Genomic DNA, 18,043 nt, shown 5'->3' with positions numbered 1-18,043 from the left:
ATGTACTAACGTGTATCAAGAGCAGCATATTCAGTAGAAAGCATTTCCAAATCCATGTCCAGAAATAGAAATATTCATTCCAAGTGGAGATGGCTGTTGCAGCTGCAACTGTAATATGACTCAGCAATGCAGCAATGTAATAGATATACCGAAAACCAGCAGATTTGAGCATGTAGTTCAGTATCACGATTAACACAGATGTGTTCTTATAACTTTTATCTTGCTTTTACTGAGCATGGATTATGTTATGTTTTCAATTATTTTTTGACATCTGGATGAATGGGGATTTCCAAATCAGGGCAATCAAAGGGAAAATCAACTGAATGCTGACAAAATAGAATAGAATAGAATAGAATAGATTTCTTTATTGTCATTGCACAAAAATACAACGAAATTGGATGGCAGTCCTCTTGGTGCTTTTTTCTGTATGTACATTACATCATGGATCAATGATACACTTGATATACAGTAAAACCTATTGTAATAATGATGGAATATCAGAGTATGATATATTTGATTAACTGAAAAGTATAGACTACAATTGGTGTTTAAAGCAGGTCTTGTCTTTACTGATTTGACTCTCTATGCTGCCATTTTTTCCACAAGAATTAAAGAGCTTCAGAGCCACCTCTCGCTGGTGGAGCAGTTTGACCAGGCCCTGCTCAAATTCTCCCAGTGGAGTGAGACAATGCTCTCAAATCTGCACTCAGCCTCTCAAATCAACATCAGTAACCTGCAGCCTGCCACCGCACAAGTAAAGGTAAGAACCACACAGATATCTGTGTATATGTGTTCAGGATGCTACTCCTTCAACAACCGTGCGTAGTCATTTTGTCAACAAAGATCTTGCTTTAAAGCAGTGGTTCTCAAATGTTTTCGGTCATTCCCCACTTTGGACAAGGGGGGTTTTCAAGCTCCACCTGCCCCCATTGCCCCAACACAATGCTAATGAAATACGCCAAGCTTAACATTTTCAAGTAACTCAATAACATCAAATTAGACCAAGTTCACTTACATGTGGTGATGTTGCCCCCCGGGGGTGGTGGGACGGGTGATCGGTCTAATAAGCGGCAACACACAGCTATAAGGACACTTTGCTGTCAAACGCGCTGCAGTTATAGTCACACAAACTCTCTAGTCTAGTGCGTGGTCTTGCTCAAGATTCCGGGAGATTGGATCTCATTTGCTTGCATCAGGGAGCCGCTATCAATATGAGGGAGACTCCCAGAACTGTTGATGTCTGGATAAAGATAGGCATAAAGGAAAATTTCCTCCCGTTTGGCGTGCCCCACCTGTCACGTCTCTATTCCCCACCAAAGACACTCCAACACTTTGAGAACTGCGGCTTTAGAGCAACAACTGATCCTCTATATATTGCCTCTTACAGGACACCCAGTTGGCCTTACAGAAGCAGTCCAGTGTGAGACAGAGCTTGGAGCAGCAAACTGAGAAGCTCTGTCAGTTCTGTGAGCCTGGTGATGCACAGCTCCTCCGCAGCAGAGCAGACAGCTGTCTGCAGCCCTACCTGGAGGCTCAGCACATAGCTGAGCTTCAGTTAGAATGCCTTGAAAGGCTCGAGGCTTTTCTGCAAACCTATGGTGTGGCTGCAGGGGTGTTGCGGGGTCTGAAGCAGACCGTGGAGAGTGCTGGGAGCTGGGACCGCGGAAGAGTAGAGGAGCTGCAGCAAGAGCTGGCCACTATTGTCCCAGACATTAGCCAGCTCGAGACTCTCGCCGTCAATCTGGACAGCAGTCTCTGCAAAAGCCATCTCCACATTGGTGCTGACGAGGGTTCTCGTAAGTCGTGCCGCATGCTGGCTGATTCACTCAGTGCTGAGCTGGATACAGTGAGGAACTTGCTTGGTACCAAGCAGAGTGAAGCAGAGGCACTGGGAGCGCTCTGGACCTCCTTCAGACAGCGTAAAGAACAACTGCTCAAAGCTGTGGAGGACATTGAAGAAAAGGCCGACCACCAGAGCTTCAAAGAGCCCAGCCTGCATGCACTACAGCAGAGGTAAAGCATTACCAGAGTGTAATCAGATCAGGATTTATATTAGGTCAATGCTAATACCATTAGTGGGTATGTTCAACAGCAACATATTATCCCTTTGTTTGTCAGGCTAAGGTTCTTTAATCAGCTGGAGGATGAGCTGCAGTCACATCAGCATGAGGAGCAGTGGCTGAGGGACAAGGGCAACCAGCTGGCCCAGAGAGACGCAGAGTTGGCCGGGGAGGTACTGAGGGAAATCAGTCTGCTGGAAACCACATGGGAAGACACCAAGAGGCTCATCACAGAGAGGTAATAAAGGAATGGAAGAGGGTTTTCCATGAATCAGAAAATATTGCATTGTAATACAATGCATGGTAAAAAATTAAAGACAATACTGATAATAAGAGAAAGAATTTGTTATTTTCTTTTCTTTTACATTTCTGCTGTTGGTGAAGATGTCAAGGAGACACAAATGTGTAGTACTTTGATCACACATACTAATTTAACAATGAAAGACACTTGTTTTGGCAACAAATGCCAAACAAATTATGTGATGCAGTGTATTGTATGTTTATTGCATGTTACAAATATATTTACAGTTAATTTATTTGTTATAATGTATGGATAAAAACACCTCTTTTTCTCTCTTTGACAGACAGGAGCAGTGCAATGTCCTTGTTGAGCTCATGAGGGAATACCAAATCCTGAAAACCTCCCTCAGCAGCGTTATCGAGAGCACCGAACCTCTGGTTGACATAAGCTCTGTTTTAAAGGACCATGAAGAAACCAGGAGGTCTCTAACCAAGGTCAGGTCAAATTATTATTTTACTTTTTATTAATTTTTGCCTTTTTTTTGGTCATCAGAATGCTTAGAAGGTTTTCTGTCTTAATTTGTAGCATGAGGCAGTGAAGATAGAGATGGCGAGCAAGCAGCATGAACTGGACCAGTTTTCCAGTAAAGGAAAACAACTGGTGGTTGAACTGAAAAAGATCCCTGAGTGTAGCGCTCAAATGATGAAAAAGGACATGGAGGCACTTGTGGATCAGTGGCTGGATGTAAGTATGACTTAAGTAGTTGTTACAGTCATGATAATGTGTCATTGATGTAGATTTTGGACAACAATGGAGGGTCTGTGGCACATAGGAATAAGCTATATTAGGCTCTGGCTACAAAGACAACTCTTGTTATAGGATCAGTTCATTGTAGGGCTGGGCGATATGGACCAAGTCATATCCCGATATATTTAGGCTGAATATCGATATACGGTATATATACCGATATTTTTATCACAAAGTGAGAGCAAATGTTCAGTCAAAGTCAAAGCCATATATGATATGTCACAAGTAGTTTTATTGAAACCGTTTATTTAAGTGAAAATAAATACTGCAAAACAGGAGTACCTTTAAAAAAAATCAAAGCTCCATAAAGTGCACATTTAAATAAATAAAAAAAATCTTAAATAAAAATAGCCTATTAAATTAAATAGGCCAATCTTTTTTCTGAAATAGATCTATTTGTTTGAGAAAATAAGAATGAACATTACAAAAAACTTAATATGACAAACCCTAGTAAGGGCAGCTTTTATATATAAAGAAAGAGAAAAAAAGAACTATATGGATACTTGCAATATGGTTTAATTCCATATCACATTTAAAAATATATAAATATTTTTTTATATTGATATATCGCCCAGCCCTAGTTCATTGTTGATTTTTTTGGGATTAATTGGCAAGAAATCTTAAATATCTCCAGCCTGAATCTTTAAAAACTGTCAGTTAAACCTTTTACCTACACACTTTTTTTTTCTTTAACTTAATTTCCTCACACTAAATTTGATAAGGCACAAGTACAAAAGACTACACTGTGTGATCCAAGGTGTAAAGAGACATGGAAGTTTTGCCCATAGAGGTTTGAGGCACAATTCACAGCCAGAAAAGATTAGGTGTGATGTTCATATTTAACATCTTGCAAAATCAGGATAAACTTAATTGCCAAGGGAAATTTATATACATGAATTGTTCTAGAAACATTGCTAAACAAAACATAATTGCAGTGCCAAGCTCAGTGCCAGACAGACTACTATACTTTGTGTTTGTGTTATTTAAATTGTGCCAATTGTTTTTGTTTTATTAACTGTAGAAATATATTACAATGTGTTATGTAAGTGTATTGTGAATATATATTTTTGTATTGTAAAAACCTTTTGACCCCTGGTAGAATGGCTGCTGAGATGCAAAAGCTTAGTGGGATCTTAATAAACAAACACACAAAGAGTAAATGTTTGTGATTTAATCCACGTCTCAGGTGTCTGAGAAGATAGACGATAACATTGATCGCCTGAACCAGAGCTTAGCACTGTGGGAGGATGTGCGTAAAATCAGCGAGGACACTGACAGCTGGACAAGCAGCTGTGTGATCGAACTAAATGAGAGTCTGAACAACCTCAATAACAGCCAGAAGGTGTCGGCACGGCTCTCCATGTTACAGGTAAGATATCGTAGTAAAACTGGGTAAGGACTCGTTTGACCTACTTTGGTACCTGATGTGTATGGTTTTCCACAATGGAAAATATTAACCAAAAAAAGATTATAGGTACCATGACCTTGCTTCAGCACCAAAATGTCATAATGCCATACACAGTTATAACCACAGGGTGCAGTGTCTCACAGATTACCAACCAGAACCGAGGAAAGCAACTTACAGAAGTTGTTACACATGCTTTTATCAATTCACACATCCACAGGTGGAAATGGGCGAGAAGAACCAGAACCTTGGAACTCTGCAGAGCAAAGTAGCAGAGCTCAAGAAGTGCAGTCAAAGTCAAGAGACACCTGCTAAACTACAGGTATTAAAGATGATTATATTGTTAATTTTGTTCTTCTAGTTAACCTATAATTATAATACATTTGCACTAACCTCCATGTCATACCTATGTGTGTAACCCACATTTTCTAATTCTGTTTGCATCAGGTGCTGGAAAATGACCTTCGTAAAAAGATCAACACTGTTCAGAAGCTACATGAGCAGGCCAGGGGAAACCTCATGGACTTCACTTCCCAAAGGAAACAGCTGGAAGACTACATCTTACAGATGTCTGCATGGCTAAAAAGTATGGAGGATTCCCTTGTTTCTTCTCCCACTGGATCCGATCCTGAGGACATCTGTAGAGTAAAGGTACACCATAAAAAACAATAACATAGTAAAGTAGATCTTTGGGATATAAAGTGTTAATTGTTATCGATTTGTGAGTTGTTGGTTCTACATATAGGCAACCCTTCTCTTTATACAGGAGGACAGATGAAAATGTAAGGAAGCTAATAAAGTCAACTGCATTGTTAAACATGTTTTATAGGACCTTCAAAAAGAGCTGCAGAATCAGCAAGGGAGTATTGATACTACGAGGGAGAGCCTCAACACCCTGTGCAGAAAATATCCCTCTGAGGAGCTGGCTGGTTTGGGTTCAGCTCTTACTGACCTCATCAAGACTTATGAGTCTGTGAACCAGCTTTCTGCCCGGACGCTGGCATCACTGCAGAGCTGTCTTCAGCAGCAGTTCAATGGTAAGAAACAGGAAAACAAATCTGTTGGTGTGTAGTGGCCACATATTTATGCAGATGAACCAGTTGCATTGTGTTCAGTGTTTGTGGCCAAATGCTAATTTACCATACCTGCTCACAGGAGAAAAAGAAAAGAAAGTTCAGCCTTGTGGCTGAACTTTATTTTCTTACACAAAAAATACAAACATACACAAAAACATACATACACAAAAATACAAACACAAATGAAAAATACAGATGTGTCTACAGGGGTATAAGGTGTGAGAACAATGTTTTTTTATTAACTATGATTTAATAGATTGTGTTGCATTTTTTATTCATTTTGGGTAGACAGTTTCATAGTTTTGCTCTTTCAATGAGGAAGACTGATCGTCCATATGCGACACCAGGGAGATTATTCTGTTGACTTGATTCTGTTTGAACCTGCACCAGATAGTAATTCTTTTTTCCCCTCTCCTCCTCAGATCTAGTTCAGGAGTTTCATCGTTGGCTTTCCGAACAGAGGGAGATAGTGAAAGAGTGCTCTGACAGATCTGGAGACACTCAAATTGTGGAACGAAAACTGCAAAAACTAAAGGTAAAACTGATCCTCCACCGAAGCAACTGCTCGGTTAATTATATTCTTTGATGGGGATGAGAGTAGAATTTCTTATCTACAACTGGTGAAATCAAAAGGAGATACAAATATAAAGCTAAAAGTGATGTGGGTTATCTGTCAGGGTGCCATGGATCGTGTGGAGGAGGGAGAGGTACGTCTTACTCAGGTCTGTGAGGAAGGAGAGAAGCTCCTACTCCATCTTCCCAAAGCCAGCGCTGGACAAGTCCAGCAGCACCTTTCCTCCATCCAGCAGGACTGGGACAGCTTTGTGGAGCAGTGCAGACAGAACCAACAGATCCTGGAAGACAGCGCATCGCTCATGAAGGGGTAAGAGACTCACACAAACTATAATATTAATAATAACTTTACTTATATAGAACCTTTTAAAAACAGCAGGTGAAAGGAAAACAGCAGGTAAAAGGTGAAAGGAGTAAAAAAGTAAAAAGTGAAGAAGTAAAAGGAGTGGTGAGATAGACAGCATTACATAAAAGCAAGTCTATAAAAGTGGGTTTTAAGAAGTGATTTAAAAGAAGTTACTGACTCAGGCAGGAGAAAGCCCAGTCACCTTTGGTTTTTACTTCTGACTTTGGAACGGTCACAAAGGCGTCACCCGAGGATCTAAGGATGCGGGTCGGCTCATATGGAGTTAGTAATTCTGTTAAATAGCTAGGAGCCAGACCTAAAAGAGCTTTAAAACTGATCAGTAAAATCTTAAAATCAATCCTAAAACGAACAGGGAGCTAGTGCAAAGAAACTAAAATTGGGGTGATGTGATGTCGTCTGTTAAAACCGGTAAGAACTAGAATGTAAGAACTAGAATGTAAGAACTAGAATGTAAGAACTACTATTGTAAGGCATTTTGTAAGCCAGCTGTTTACAAACATTTGTATTGTACATTCCCTCTAGGTTTGAGGGTCGCCTAAAGAAGCTCAGGTGGTGGTTGGAGCACATGGAAAAGAGGATGACCACAGATCTGCTTGAAGCGAAGCAGCGTGGTCCTGAAAAGGCTGTGCTTGAGCAAGTGGAGGAATATCAGCAGGAAGTGCTCAAAGAAAGGTGCTGCTTCAAATCTGTTTTGACTAAGAAAAGAAAATAGAGATTTAATGTGTTTTCATTGTGTCCGAATATCCCCAAAATGACCCCTAACATTTGTCACCTATTAATCAAAGTACATTTTACTTCCTTGCAGAGATTCATTTGAGCGCCTTGGTCAGGAGGGCCAGGCACTGAACGAAGGCGGGCGAGGCGATGGTAGTGAAACACGAGTGTCAGCTCAGCTGCAGTCACAGCACCAGGCCCTGCTGAGGCGTGTGAGAGAGAGGCTACGCAGTTGCCAGCTCACTTTACAGGAGCAACAAGCCTTTGAAGACACACTGCAGACTACGTGGACCTGGCTTAATGGAGTCCAGGAGCGCCTGGCGTCACTCAACAGCACAGTTGGTAATAAAGAGACCCTGGAGAAAAGACTAGGCCTTGTACAGGTTAGTGAATAATGACCTGATTAAAAAACATTGTGCTTTGCCTTTCAAAGTTTTCTGGACATGTTGTGAACCACTGAAATCATCTTATAGTTTGCTCATAGCTCTTTCTTTTTTTTAAAACACATGCAGGAAATCCTTCTAATGAAAGGAGAAGGTGAGGTGAAGCTCAACATGACTGTAGGAAAAGGAGAACAGGTGCTGAAGCACAACAGAATGGAGGGACAGGAGGCCATTTGTTCCCAGCTACAGAACCTGAAGGATGCCTGGGCCAATATGTTAATGACTTCGATGAGTTGTCACAGGTACGAGTCATCTTCTTCACCCTGGGAGAACACCAACTCACATTATGGTTCATAATAAAGGGTAAATGCACTTCTTGTTGTCTTATGAAAAACATTATCATTGTCCATAGTCGCCTGGAGTGGACAGTGGCCCAGTGGACCAGCTTTCAGGAAAGTAAAAGCCAGCTGCAGCAGTGGATGGAGTCAGTGGAGCAGGAGATGGGGATGACTCTGCCTCAGCAGCCAGGCCTCAAAGAGAAGTCCGCTTTGCATGAGCGCTTCAGAGCCATCCAGTCTGACGTGGACGCTCACGCAGCAGCACTGTCGCGCCTTACAGACAAGGCAGTGGAGATGCACGAAAAAACCGGTGACCAGACTTTTGGACCAGAGTCGAGGGCGGAGCTCAATGCACACTTTGCTGATATCTCAGCTGTTGTCAAGGTAATCTAACGCTTTGTGTTAGAAGTGACCATATTGTTGCTCAAATTGAGAGGTTACATTGGTTACATTAAGCAAGTTGAGGCAGAATTTTTGTATTTTAAATTGAGGTAAACTGTGGTTGAACACGCAAAATATTAAGCTTGCATGTCCCTCATCCCACTTTCCCTGGCTCAGAATCAGAATCAGTCTGAAACATACAATAACATACTTGCAAGTACTCTACGACAGATTTATATTCAACAGTGCCTCATCCATATCTGTTAGTAAATGTTTTTTTTCTTCCACAAAGGGCAAAGTGCAGTCCATGCAAAGCATTGTGTCTGAGCATGAGCAGTACCTTGATGCTGTGAGAGACTTCAATGACTGGCTCATTTCAGCGAAAGAGGAACTCCAGCGCTGGTCAGACCTGTCAGGAGACTCAATGTCCATTAAAAGGAAGCTCTCCAAAGTGCAGGTAAGAAACTAAAAAAGAAGTTTATATTTAAGAAAAAATATTTTCATGTGGCTCCTGGTCAAATCAAGCTGAAATATGTTTGTTCTCCAAAGCGTTTCATATTGACTCCAGGGTCTTCTCCCAGTCAGATGTTACTTGAATCCCTTCACAAGGAGGCACCTGTGTGTCATCTTTACCAGGTGTTGAAACCAATTTAGCTTGGCTTCAAGGTCTTGCAGGGGCATTGAGCTCAAACCTTTGTAATGAAAACATAACCACTGGATGATTTCTGCCACTTGTGACAAAAGTTTTATTCTTTTGGTCACAGTCGAGGGCCCATGACCAAAATGTATTTATTATAAGTTCCTTTACTGTCACAGACACTCATTTTCTTTGCAGAGTTAATAATCAGTTATGGGCTTTGCTGATGCAGCTGGCTAGATTAAGATAAAGAAAAGCAAATTAAAAACGAGGACCAGAGGAGCACAAACTTTGTCACTTTTGAGCTTCAGTTGCATTCCTGGGTGTCACTTAACCTATAACTTGTGGGGGTTTTTTATACAAAATTTGACAGAGGTGACAATTGTGATTTCTTTGCTTTTTCCAGGAGTTGCTTGACTCTAAGCAGCGAGGCAGAGAGAGGCTGAACCGGGTTCAGAGATGTGGGGCAATGTCAAGAGATCACACTGGCTCTGGGGGCTATGAGGCTATGGAGCGAGAGGAAGCAGCTCTCCTGTCGTCATGGGACCAGTGGGAACGAGGAGCACTGCAAACACGGGCTGGTCTGGAGACGACCCTCTCACAGATAGCCAGCTCTGAACAAGAGTTCAGCAGCCTGTCAGTTCAGCTGGAGCAGGACCTGCACGACTTCAGCCGCCAGCTCAAGGACTGCCGTCTGCGGTTGGCTCAAGCAGAGAGAAACAATGAAGGAGAGGAAGCTGTTAAAGGCTGGCAGATGGCAAAGGTATTATCTGCTTAGTTCAGTTCCAATCATAAGCCCCCAATAATTTACAAACGGACGGCAGTAGATTATTAATTCATATGAAATATTAATGAATTTTTGTGGCTGTTCATAAGTGGCTGCTTATTTGTTTTCCACCCAGGACACTTTGGAGGAACTTGTTAAAGCTGAGTCTGTGTCTGATAGTCTGAAGACCCAACTCAATGATCTGTGCCGATTCTCCAGAGACATGGGCACACAGTCGGAGAGAGTATCTGCTCTCATTAAGGAATACAACAGGTGAGAGAGGTGTATATATGATTCACAGTCTTGGCTCTGGAAAACTGTACATACATTTAGCATTGACAAACAATCTGTTGTAGAAGCAGACAAATACTACAATAACACTTTTACATTGCAATAACATAGCCCTAAAATAAATAGTACTTTAGTTAATTGTTCAGTTCCTATAAAACAAATCATTTTGCTCTTTCTGTGTTTGTTTATTATGTTTCTGTGGAATATTTGAGTCTGTATGCTGTAGTGTTATGCTGGACTGCATTATATGTGTTTAATTTTCAGTCAGCTCCATTTACATACAAGGAAAAAGGTATTAGAAAAACAACAGTATTTATTGTTGGATTTTTACATTGAATTGTGTTGCAAAGTAAAGGTAACTCTATTTCCCTAGTCCCACTGTCACTTTAAATGCCTCAAACAACAAGCCTGAGACCAAAGAACTTAATCTGAAAAAAACTGACGGATCTTTAAACACATTAACATAATGCTGCATGACATGTTTCTAGTCTGAGTCTCCAAGCTGCCAGGGAGTGCCTCAGCAAAGAGAAGCTGCTGGATCAAGGCTTCCGCTCAGCCTTCAGAGAGTTCCAGCAGTGGTTGGTCAACGCCAAGATCAACACGGCCAAGTGCTTTGACGTACCTCAAAATCTAAATGAGGCCTCATCAAGTCTGCAGAAGATTCAGGTACAACACTCACAGGAGTCGTTTATAGACACATGTTCTATACAGTCACAAATCTCCACAGTCTCTCGCTGTACGAGCTTTTAGTTGTACATGGATTTTAAATGTTTTTTTTTTCTTTTTTACTCTTTCTTTATTACATTTCTAAGAACACACAAGCAATGCATAACTATATAAAATACAAACACACACAGAGCAAATAAAAAACAACACTTAAATATTACTTCAACATTAATAAATAGAAATAATGGGGGAAAAAAAGATATTAAAAAAAATCAATAAATGTTATCTTCTACAGCTAGTAATCACCATGTCCAACTACATTCCACCATATAGTCAACATAAAGTGAGTTATGCAAGGCTTCCATCTGGCTCCTACTTTAGTAGAAGAGCATTTCAGTCATCTCCACTGACCTCTGACCCCTTTCCATGTCTATTTGTTCAAGATAATCAATTAAAGGACCCCATACTTTAAACAAAACATATGGTTCTTGATTTCCCTCAATATAATAGGTATTTTTCCAAGGGATATATATATGAAGACAGTTATTTTAGCCATTTACCATTTTTTAATTATTTTACCATGTGTTCAATAAATGAGAACCTCAGGCTCTGTCAGAAGGGGTTGAAAGCTCAACACAACACTGTGTCAAACACAAATCGTTCCAGAGCATCACATGAGGAGAGCCACACCGCCAGAAAAAAATGCATACTGTTTACCTTGACCTTTGTGTCAAGTTCCTGGCTGAACTGTAAGAATAAGAGTTTAACCTCATGTTTGAGTTATCATCTCATCTCTGCTTCTCTCCTCAGGAGTTTCTAAGTGACAGAGAGCAAGGTCAGTCAAAGCTTAATGCTGTGGTTGTGAACGGGGAGCTCCTCTGCAGTACTGCAGCGAAAGACAAAGTTGATGCAGTTCGGGCTAAAATGAACACTGCCAGAGAGGACTGGAAAAATATGATGACCAACCTGCACAACAGAGAGACAAATCTACAAGTAAGTGCCTAAATGTTCATTTCACTGATGAGAACCAGTATATTAATACATTTTAAGTTAAGAAAAACATCCCAACTTTATGTCGCCTTGTGTGTTTCAGAACGTTTTGTCTCAGATGAAAGATTTTGAGGCAAGCGCCGAGCCTCTTCAGGAGTGCCTGAATGCCACAGAGCTTGCTGTACAGGAGAGCAGCACACGGCTTCATGATCTCACAGCCAAGAAACTAGAGCTTAACAAGCTACAGGTATTAATCTCCGCTGAGCTCGGAACCCCCTCATGTTCAGCACCACTCATGTTCAAGTGCAGCAACCACAGTGCTTGAGTGGCAACATGACTATTCCTGTCATTTGCAGAAACTCACCATTCCAGCTATGTTACAGTATTCTAGCGTCGCTTATTCTTTTTTAGCAAGCAAAGCTTGTACTAACTGCCAGTTGCTTACTTTTTTGAGTCTTTCTGCTTTGCTACATGTCCTCTTAACAGTGTCTATCATATTTATTAATACTTGCCTTATTTATAAAAACAATTGCTTGAAGAATTTATATTTTGTTTAAAACCTTTCTATCAGCTGTTTCCAGAGGTCTTGATTGCACGTCATGACCACCAAGAGCTTTACCAGCAGCAGTAACATTTGCCAAATGTCTCATTCGCTTTTCTTTTTGCCATGTTGCCATCTCTAACCCCTCAGTCTGTGTCTGAATTTCTTATGTCTGTGTCAGCTCGCATGCCTCTTTGATAACCTGCTTGTGCTCTTCCAGTCTGTGCTTGAGGAGTTAGCCTCTCACAAGATTCAGCTGAACAAGCTGAAAGAGAAGGCCCAGCTGCTGTGGGATGAACACGCGGCCGGCAAGGGTTTTGTGCACCGTGTCTCGCAGCTCTCTGCTCAGTACCTAGCTTTAACCAACCTGACCAAGGTACAGTAATGTCTACCAATCTGCTTGTGCACTGGGGCTTTTCTGGGGTTAGAGCTGGAGACGAGACAGAGGCACTAGACTGGATCGAGCTGTGACTTAACACAATTTTACAGAGATATACAGTGAACTACAGTGTACTAACCATAGACTGTATAAAAGAAGTGGACGCCTCCGGGTCTGAAAAGTGAAGCCATTGTGGAAGTGCCTTAAACCTGCATTATTTTTAATGGCCAGCAGGGGGTGACTCCACTGGTTGAAAAAAGAAGTCTGATTGTATGTGACCCTACTTGATTTGCTATGACAGTAATGCTTTTTCTGATGCGTTTGGAGTCTAAAGGCTAGTTTCAAGCGTTCTTCAATGCAGCATGCTGTTAATGTATTAAATGACAGTTCCATTTAGCGTAAAATAGATGGAAAAAACCAAAGCATGCTTTGGGCATGGTGACCTTGGGAGTGACAGGTCAGTATCATGGCGGTGTCCTCAGGTTCTTGGTCACAGCGTTGTCCTCTCTTCCACATATGGTCACTTCTGGCTCGAGAAAACCAAGATTGCGACTGCCAAAATGCCAAACTCGAGGATTTAAAACAGTAGTCCACAAAGTATTGGTGATGTCACGGTGGCTACATGCACTTCTTATATACACTCTATGGTACTAACTCACCATATTTAAACACTAATTTCTTTCTTTTGTTACTGTAAGTCTCATACAGAGAATACAAGCTAATTTCCTTTATGTCGTTTTCACGTAATCTTTATTAGTCATCAGATATTCTGCATGTGCAATTCTCAGGTTGAGGCTGCTGTGGATTTAATTTCTAAAGCCTTTAGTGTACTGATATTTCCTGGTTGTGCACTGTTTGGTGGCTCTGCAGGAGAAGGCATCACGGATTGACCGAATAGCCACTGAGCACCAGCTTTTCGCCCAAGGGTTGAAGGAGCTGCAGAACTGGGTGGCTGACACCAGCCACATGCTACAGACTTACTGCGCCCCCACTGCTGACAAAAATGTTCTTGATAGCAGGATGATCAAGCTGGAGGTATAAAAAGTCACAGGTAGTTTCAGAATGAATTAACACTATGAAAACCCATTATAGGAGTGTATTAATGCACATGTCACTGTTGCATCAGGCCTTGCTGACCGCTCGTCAGGAGAAGGAGATCCAGCTGAAGATGCTGATCACAAGAGGAGAGTCAGTTCAGAGAAACACCTCAGCTGAGGGAGTGCCCGTCCTCCAGAAACAAATACAAGAGCTAAAAGATTCCTGGGACGCCCTGCTCTCTGCCTCAATCCAATGCAAAAGGTTTGTTGCTCTGCTCAAGAATGGCTGTAACAGCCTTTTTGTAGCTTTACAGAAACACTAGTGTCCACAAAAGGTTTTTCTCGATCTTAACTATAAAAAATACAAAGTGTGCACAGCCTCTCAAAGCTGCTGTAACTAGTTTTGCCAGGTTGCTGTTATTGCTAAGACTGCGTCATTGTCTAACTTTGTTGTACTGTTTGAAATTGATAGTCAGCTGGAGGGTTCCCTGTCTCAGTGGACCAGTTACCAAGAGGATGCACGTCAGTTTGCAGCATGGGTGGAGCGTGTGGAGGAGAGTCTCGACCCAACTGATAAACAATGCCCAGAGATGAGAGACAAAACTGCTAATCTGAGCAAAGCCAAGGTACTGCAACCTTCTCAGTCCTATTTTATACTATTAAGGTTTATATTTCGTATATTTTAGCTAAGTTCATACTGTGGAACAGATATAAACTTGTAAAATGCAATATTGATTGACAGTGACCCTCTGTTGTTTCAGTTGCTGTATGAAGAAGTTCTCAGCCACAGCACGCTGCTAGACACTATCAGTGCAAAGAGTGCCAGTATTGCCGAGAACTATGTCACTCAACTGGAGCTCCAAGATCTGCAAGAGCGCTATAACACAATCAAAGACAATGCTATGGTAATGACAGCAGAATATGCATGGTGCCCAACACAGAATCTTATTTGAATATATTTCAGCTTTAGTTTTAGATATTTTATTTTTCTGCAACTGTTTTAAAGGCGTTATAAAAGAGAAACATTTTACCAAAAAAAAAGGATCTAATGATCATGATCCATTGTCATTTTAATAAGTTGTTTTGCTTGATAACACAAATTGACATAAGGCAAGTGAAACATATCAGCTGAAAATACAAGGCAAATAACATGTCTGAGGACACAAATGATGTCAAAGCAAATGTTAGAATCAGTCTTGCTTCTCACATTAAGAAATTATCTTCATTGTGTCCTCAGAGGGCAGTAGGCAAAACAGAGGAGCTGGTGAAATCCCACCAGGAGTATCAGCGGGGCCTACAAGCCTTTGAGGACTGGCTGGAACAAGAACAAGAGAAACTTGGCTGCTACACACAACTGGAGGGTGATGTTGATATGCTGGAGGAGACTCTACAAAAGCTACAGGTCTGAAAATTCTCAGTGGGGTAATGTTGTTAATATGGAACATAAAATGCTATTGCTACTACTACTACTACTTCTACTACGACTACCTAGCCAGATGTTCTATTCAATATTTAAAGTTTACAGAGCTGAAAGCACTGAAACTACATCTGTGTAACTACAGGAACTGCAGCTGCACTGCACAGAGGGCCAGGCTTTGCTGAACACCCTGCTGGTCTGTCGTGAGCTGGTCCTACCCTGGGGCCTGCCTCAGATCGAAGACAGAGCACTAGAGACCCTGCAGCAGGAGTGGAGGTTGTACCAGGGCCGGCTGGGCGACACCAGAGCTCAGCTCAACAGTGCACTGGCCAAACTCCGTCAGATGGAGCAGAAGTTCCAACGTCTTGACAGCTGGCTAAAGGGCATGGAGACCAAAGCACAACTGCGTAGCCACCGGCGGTCTGACCGCGCCACCAAGGATGCTCAACTCCAGCTGATAAAGGTTAATGTGACAGAATGTACAGAAGCAGTGCACATGGAGATGTTGTTTCAATCTGAATAATCATGCAGAGTTTTCAGTGCTGTGACAATATTGCAGTTTAAACCAGAGCAGGTTATTTCAATCATAATCAAAATAAAATAAAAGACTCTCAACAAGTTAATTTGCATTTGCATGAAGGCAATGCATTTTTTGTCCCAGTAATGTTGCCACAGACCCTGCTGTTACTGCAAATACAGGGGCTTTTTATCATTGGGCCGTATTTATTTAGATGAAAATCTTCAAGTTATTATGTTAAGTATTGTTCAGACTCTAATAATCCTTGTTTGGTCAGAGCTGGCAGGAGGAAGTGCTGGTTTACCAAGAGGAGATGGAGGGCCTCAGTCTCTTGGCTCAGCAGGTTCTGGATGAGACCCACATTAGCAGCCGGATCAGTTCCAGAGCCACTCAGATTACAGCCCGCTACCACGTCCTGCTTCTCCATTTACTGGTAACATCCTTTTAACATTTTTTTTTTTACAAAGCACACTGTCACAGTATTATATAGTTGTAAATGTTATATATACCTCTATAGAATAAACATACATATATACTTTGATATAGTGTTGTTAATAAATATGCACCCGTTGCTTGAGACCTAACCCTAACCTTTTTTAAAAAGTCTCTTTAACCATTAGACTTCCCAGAATTCTTGTTTCTAGTTTAAACTTTATTTAGACAGATAATTGGAAATATGTTCAGCAACACTTCGCATTCTTCTCTAATAACCTGGATGTTTCCTCTTCATTTCTATTGCAGGAGACGATCAAACAGCTCCAGGAGGAGGTGTCTTGCATTGAAGAGGCCCAGTGTGTCTTCAATACCTTCTCTGACTGGCTCAGGGTGGCTCAGAATAACTTCAGCACTGTGGCGATCAGTGTTGATGTAGTGGACCGCTTTGCTATGGACAGGAAGATGAAAAAACTAGAGGTACACCTTCCGACACAGAGCACATGCATTCTGTTTTTTATTAACTGCTCTGCCTAAGTGTACATAACTGCTCTAGCCTGACCAAACAATTGCTGACTTTGTAATACATGCGTTATCTGTGGACATCCCAGCATAACAGACTTAACAATTAGGTATCTGTATAAAACATAATAACACAATCCGATGTATGTTTCAGGCTCTTCAGGCAGACATGGAGCAGGGGCACTCTTATCTTAAGACAATGAGAGAGAAGACAGAGCGAGCCATGACGTTCCTGGAGGAGCCTGACGCAGAGCAACTGAAGGAAGAGGTGGACTGCCGCCTCTTCCAACTACAGGAGTTGATGGAAGCTCTGCGAACAGAACATAGCTCCCTCGAGAAGTGTATCTCACTCTCTAAAGACTTCATGGATAAATATAAGTCCCAGGCCCAGTGGGTGATGGAGACCAAGAACCTTTTAGCATCAAGTGTGGAGCCTAAAGCTGAACTCTACCAGAAGAAGGCTCAGCTGGCGAAGTACAAGGTAACTAAACACTGGGCAATCTTCATTTCTTATGGAAATGCATTAGAAATAAACTAAATTATTTTATTTGCAATATTTTGCTCTCTTTTCTTTTACCCAGACCATCCAGCAGACAGTGCAGTCTCATGAGTCAGCAGTGAAATCTGTCTTTGAGAAGGGAGAGGCCCTGCTCCACACAGTCCATGACCCTACTATAAGTGACAACATGAAGAAGCTGCAGGCTGACTACCAAGATCTCTGCCTAGCATCTAAGGTATGAGCAGTACAATGCAGTTTCTGCTGAGGTTCAATGTATGCAAGCCGTGTTGGATCATAGACTTTATTCAGTGTCAAAGTTTATTGTACTTTGTAGTATCAGCAAACAAAAAAAAGGAAACAAACCTTTTTATTTAATATTTACATATGTTATAATGTCATATAGCTACGTGAATCACTGAAATTGGTGGTGTATTTTGTTTTAGACACAGGTCCAGAATCTGGTGGAGTGGGTAAAGGAGCATGAGGATTACAACAGTGAACTGCAAGAGGTTGAGAAGTGGCTTTTACAGATGTCCAGTAGACTGGTTACCTCTGACTCCATGCAGACCAGCGGGATGGAAATGGCCACTCAACAACTTGCCCGGCACAAGGTGACCGTGACCATACTGTCCTACGAAAATGAATAATTTTTACTGAAATATTAGGTTGTTACATGCCTTCTAAATACCAGTGGTTTACATTTACATGGATAACTTTTGTAGTCTGACTTTTGAAACACCTATCCTTTTCAGGCTATAATGGAGGAGATTGCCAGTTTTGAGGAGCGTCTCACCAGCTTGAAGCAGAAAGGAGAAGGTCTCGTAGCCAGCTGTACAGACCAAGTTCAGGCTAAGATCAGTCAACAAGTCCAGGCTCACCAACAGGGAGCCAGAGATAGCTACTCTGCCATCTGCAGCACTGCCCAACGTGTGAGTAATACATGCGACATCTATAGATCTTTTATCTTCTTGCTTTTCTTGACGGGGCCAATTGATAGTTATTTA

General features: G+C 41.6%; 1 protein-coding gene across 3 annotated transcripts in view; it reads left to right on the top strand.

Annotated features, from left to right (window-relative positions):
* syne1b (spectrin repeat containing, nuclear envelope 1b) overlaps window positions 1-18,043 on the top strand; it is a 96,205-nt gene that overhangs the window by 33,740 nt on the left and 44,422 nt on the right. For all 3 annotated transcript variants that reach the window (XM_059353887.1, XM_059353885.1, XM_059353888.1), the window contains 34 exons: window positions 607-760; window positions 1,388-2,013; window positions 2,119-2,298; window positions 2,645-2,795; window positions 2,887-3,045; window positions 4,295-4,477; window positions 4,734-4,835; window positions 4,961-5,164; window positions 5,343-5,550; window positions 6,012-6,124; window positions 6,267-6,472; window positions 7,052-7,201; window positions 7,335-7,626; window positions 7,756-7,928; window positions 8,039-8,348; window positions 8,638-8,802; window positions 9,389-9,745; window positions 9,885-10,021; window positions 10,528-10,705; window positions 11,516-11,698; window positions 11,799-11,942; window positions 12,457-12,612; window positions 13,486-13,650; window positions 13,742-13,914; window positions 14,125-14,278; window positions 14,414-14,557; window positions 14,890-15,054; window positions 15,215-15,532; window positions 15,864-16,019; window positions 16,328-16,498; window positions 16,695-17,021; window positions 17,122-17,274; window positions 17,483-17,650; window positions 17,792-17,968. In XM_059353887.1, coding sequence (XP_059209870.1) covers window positions 607-760; window positions 1,388-2,013; window positions 2,119-2,298; window positions 2,645-2,795; window positions 2,887-3,045; window positions 4,295-4,477; window positions 4,734-4,835; window positions 4,961-5,164; window positions 5,343-5,550; window positions 6,012-6,124; window positions 6,267-6,472; window positions 7,052-7,201; window positions 7,335-7,626; window positions 7,756-7,928; window positions 8,039-8,348; window positions 8,638-8,802; window positions 9,389-9,745; window positions 9,885-10,021; window positions 10,528-10,705; window positions 11,516-11,698; window positions 11,799-11,942; window positions 12,457-12,612; window positions 13,486-13,650; window positions 13,742-13,914; window positions 14,125-14,278; window positions 14,414-14,557; window positions 14,890-15,054; window positions 15,215-15,532; window positions 15,864-16,019; window positions 16,328-16,498; window positions 16,695-17,021; window positions 17,122-17,274; window positions 17,483-17,650; window positions 17,792-17,968 — 6,802 coding nt within the window. The remainder of the gene's footprint in view (window positions 1-606; window positions 761-1,387; window positions 2,014-2,118; window positions 2,299-2,644; window positions 2,796-2,886; window positions 3,046-4,294; window positions 4,478-4,733; window positions 4,836-4,960; window positions 5,165-5,342; window positions 5,551-6,011; window positions 6,125-6,266; window positions 6,473-7,051; window positions 7,202-7,334; window positions 7,627-7,755; window positions 7,929-8,038; window positions 8,349-8,637; window positions 8,803-9,388; window positions 9,746-9,884; window positions 10,022-10,527; window positions 10,706-11,515; window positions 11,699-11,798; window positions 11,943-12,456; window positions 12,613-13,485; window positions 13,651-13,741; window positions 13,915-14,124; window positions 14,279-14,413; window positions 14,558-14,889; window positions 15,055-15,214; window positions 15,533-15,863; window positions 16,020-16,327; window positions 16,499-16,694; window positions 17,022-17,121; window positions 17,275-17,482; window positions 17,651-17,791; window positions 17,969-18,043) is intronic.

The sequence above is a fragment of the Centropristis striata genome, chromosome 16 (assembly GCF_030273125.1).
Source record: "Centropristis striata isolate RG_2023a ecotype Rhode Island chromosome 16, C.striata_1.0, whole genome shotgun sequence".
NCBI classification, from domain to species: domain Eukaryota; kingdom Metazoa; phylum Chordata; class Actinopteri; order Perciformes; family Serranidae; genus Centropristis; species Centropristis striata.
This window is presented reverse-complemented; position numbering and strand designations above follow the sequence as displayed.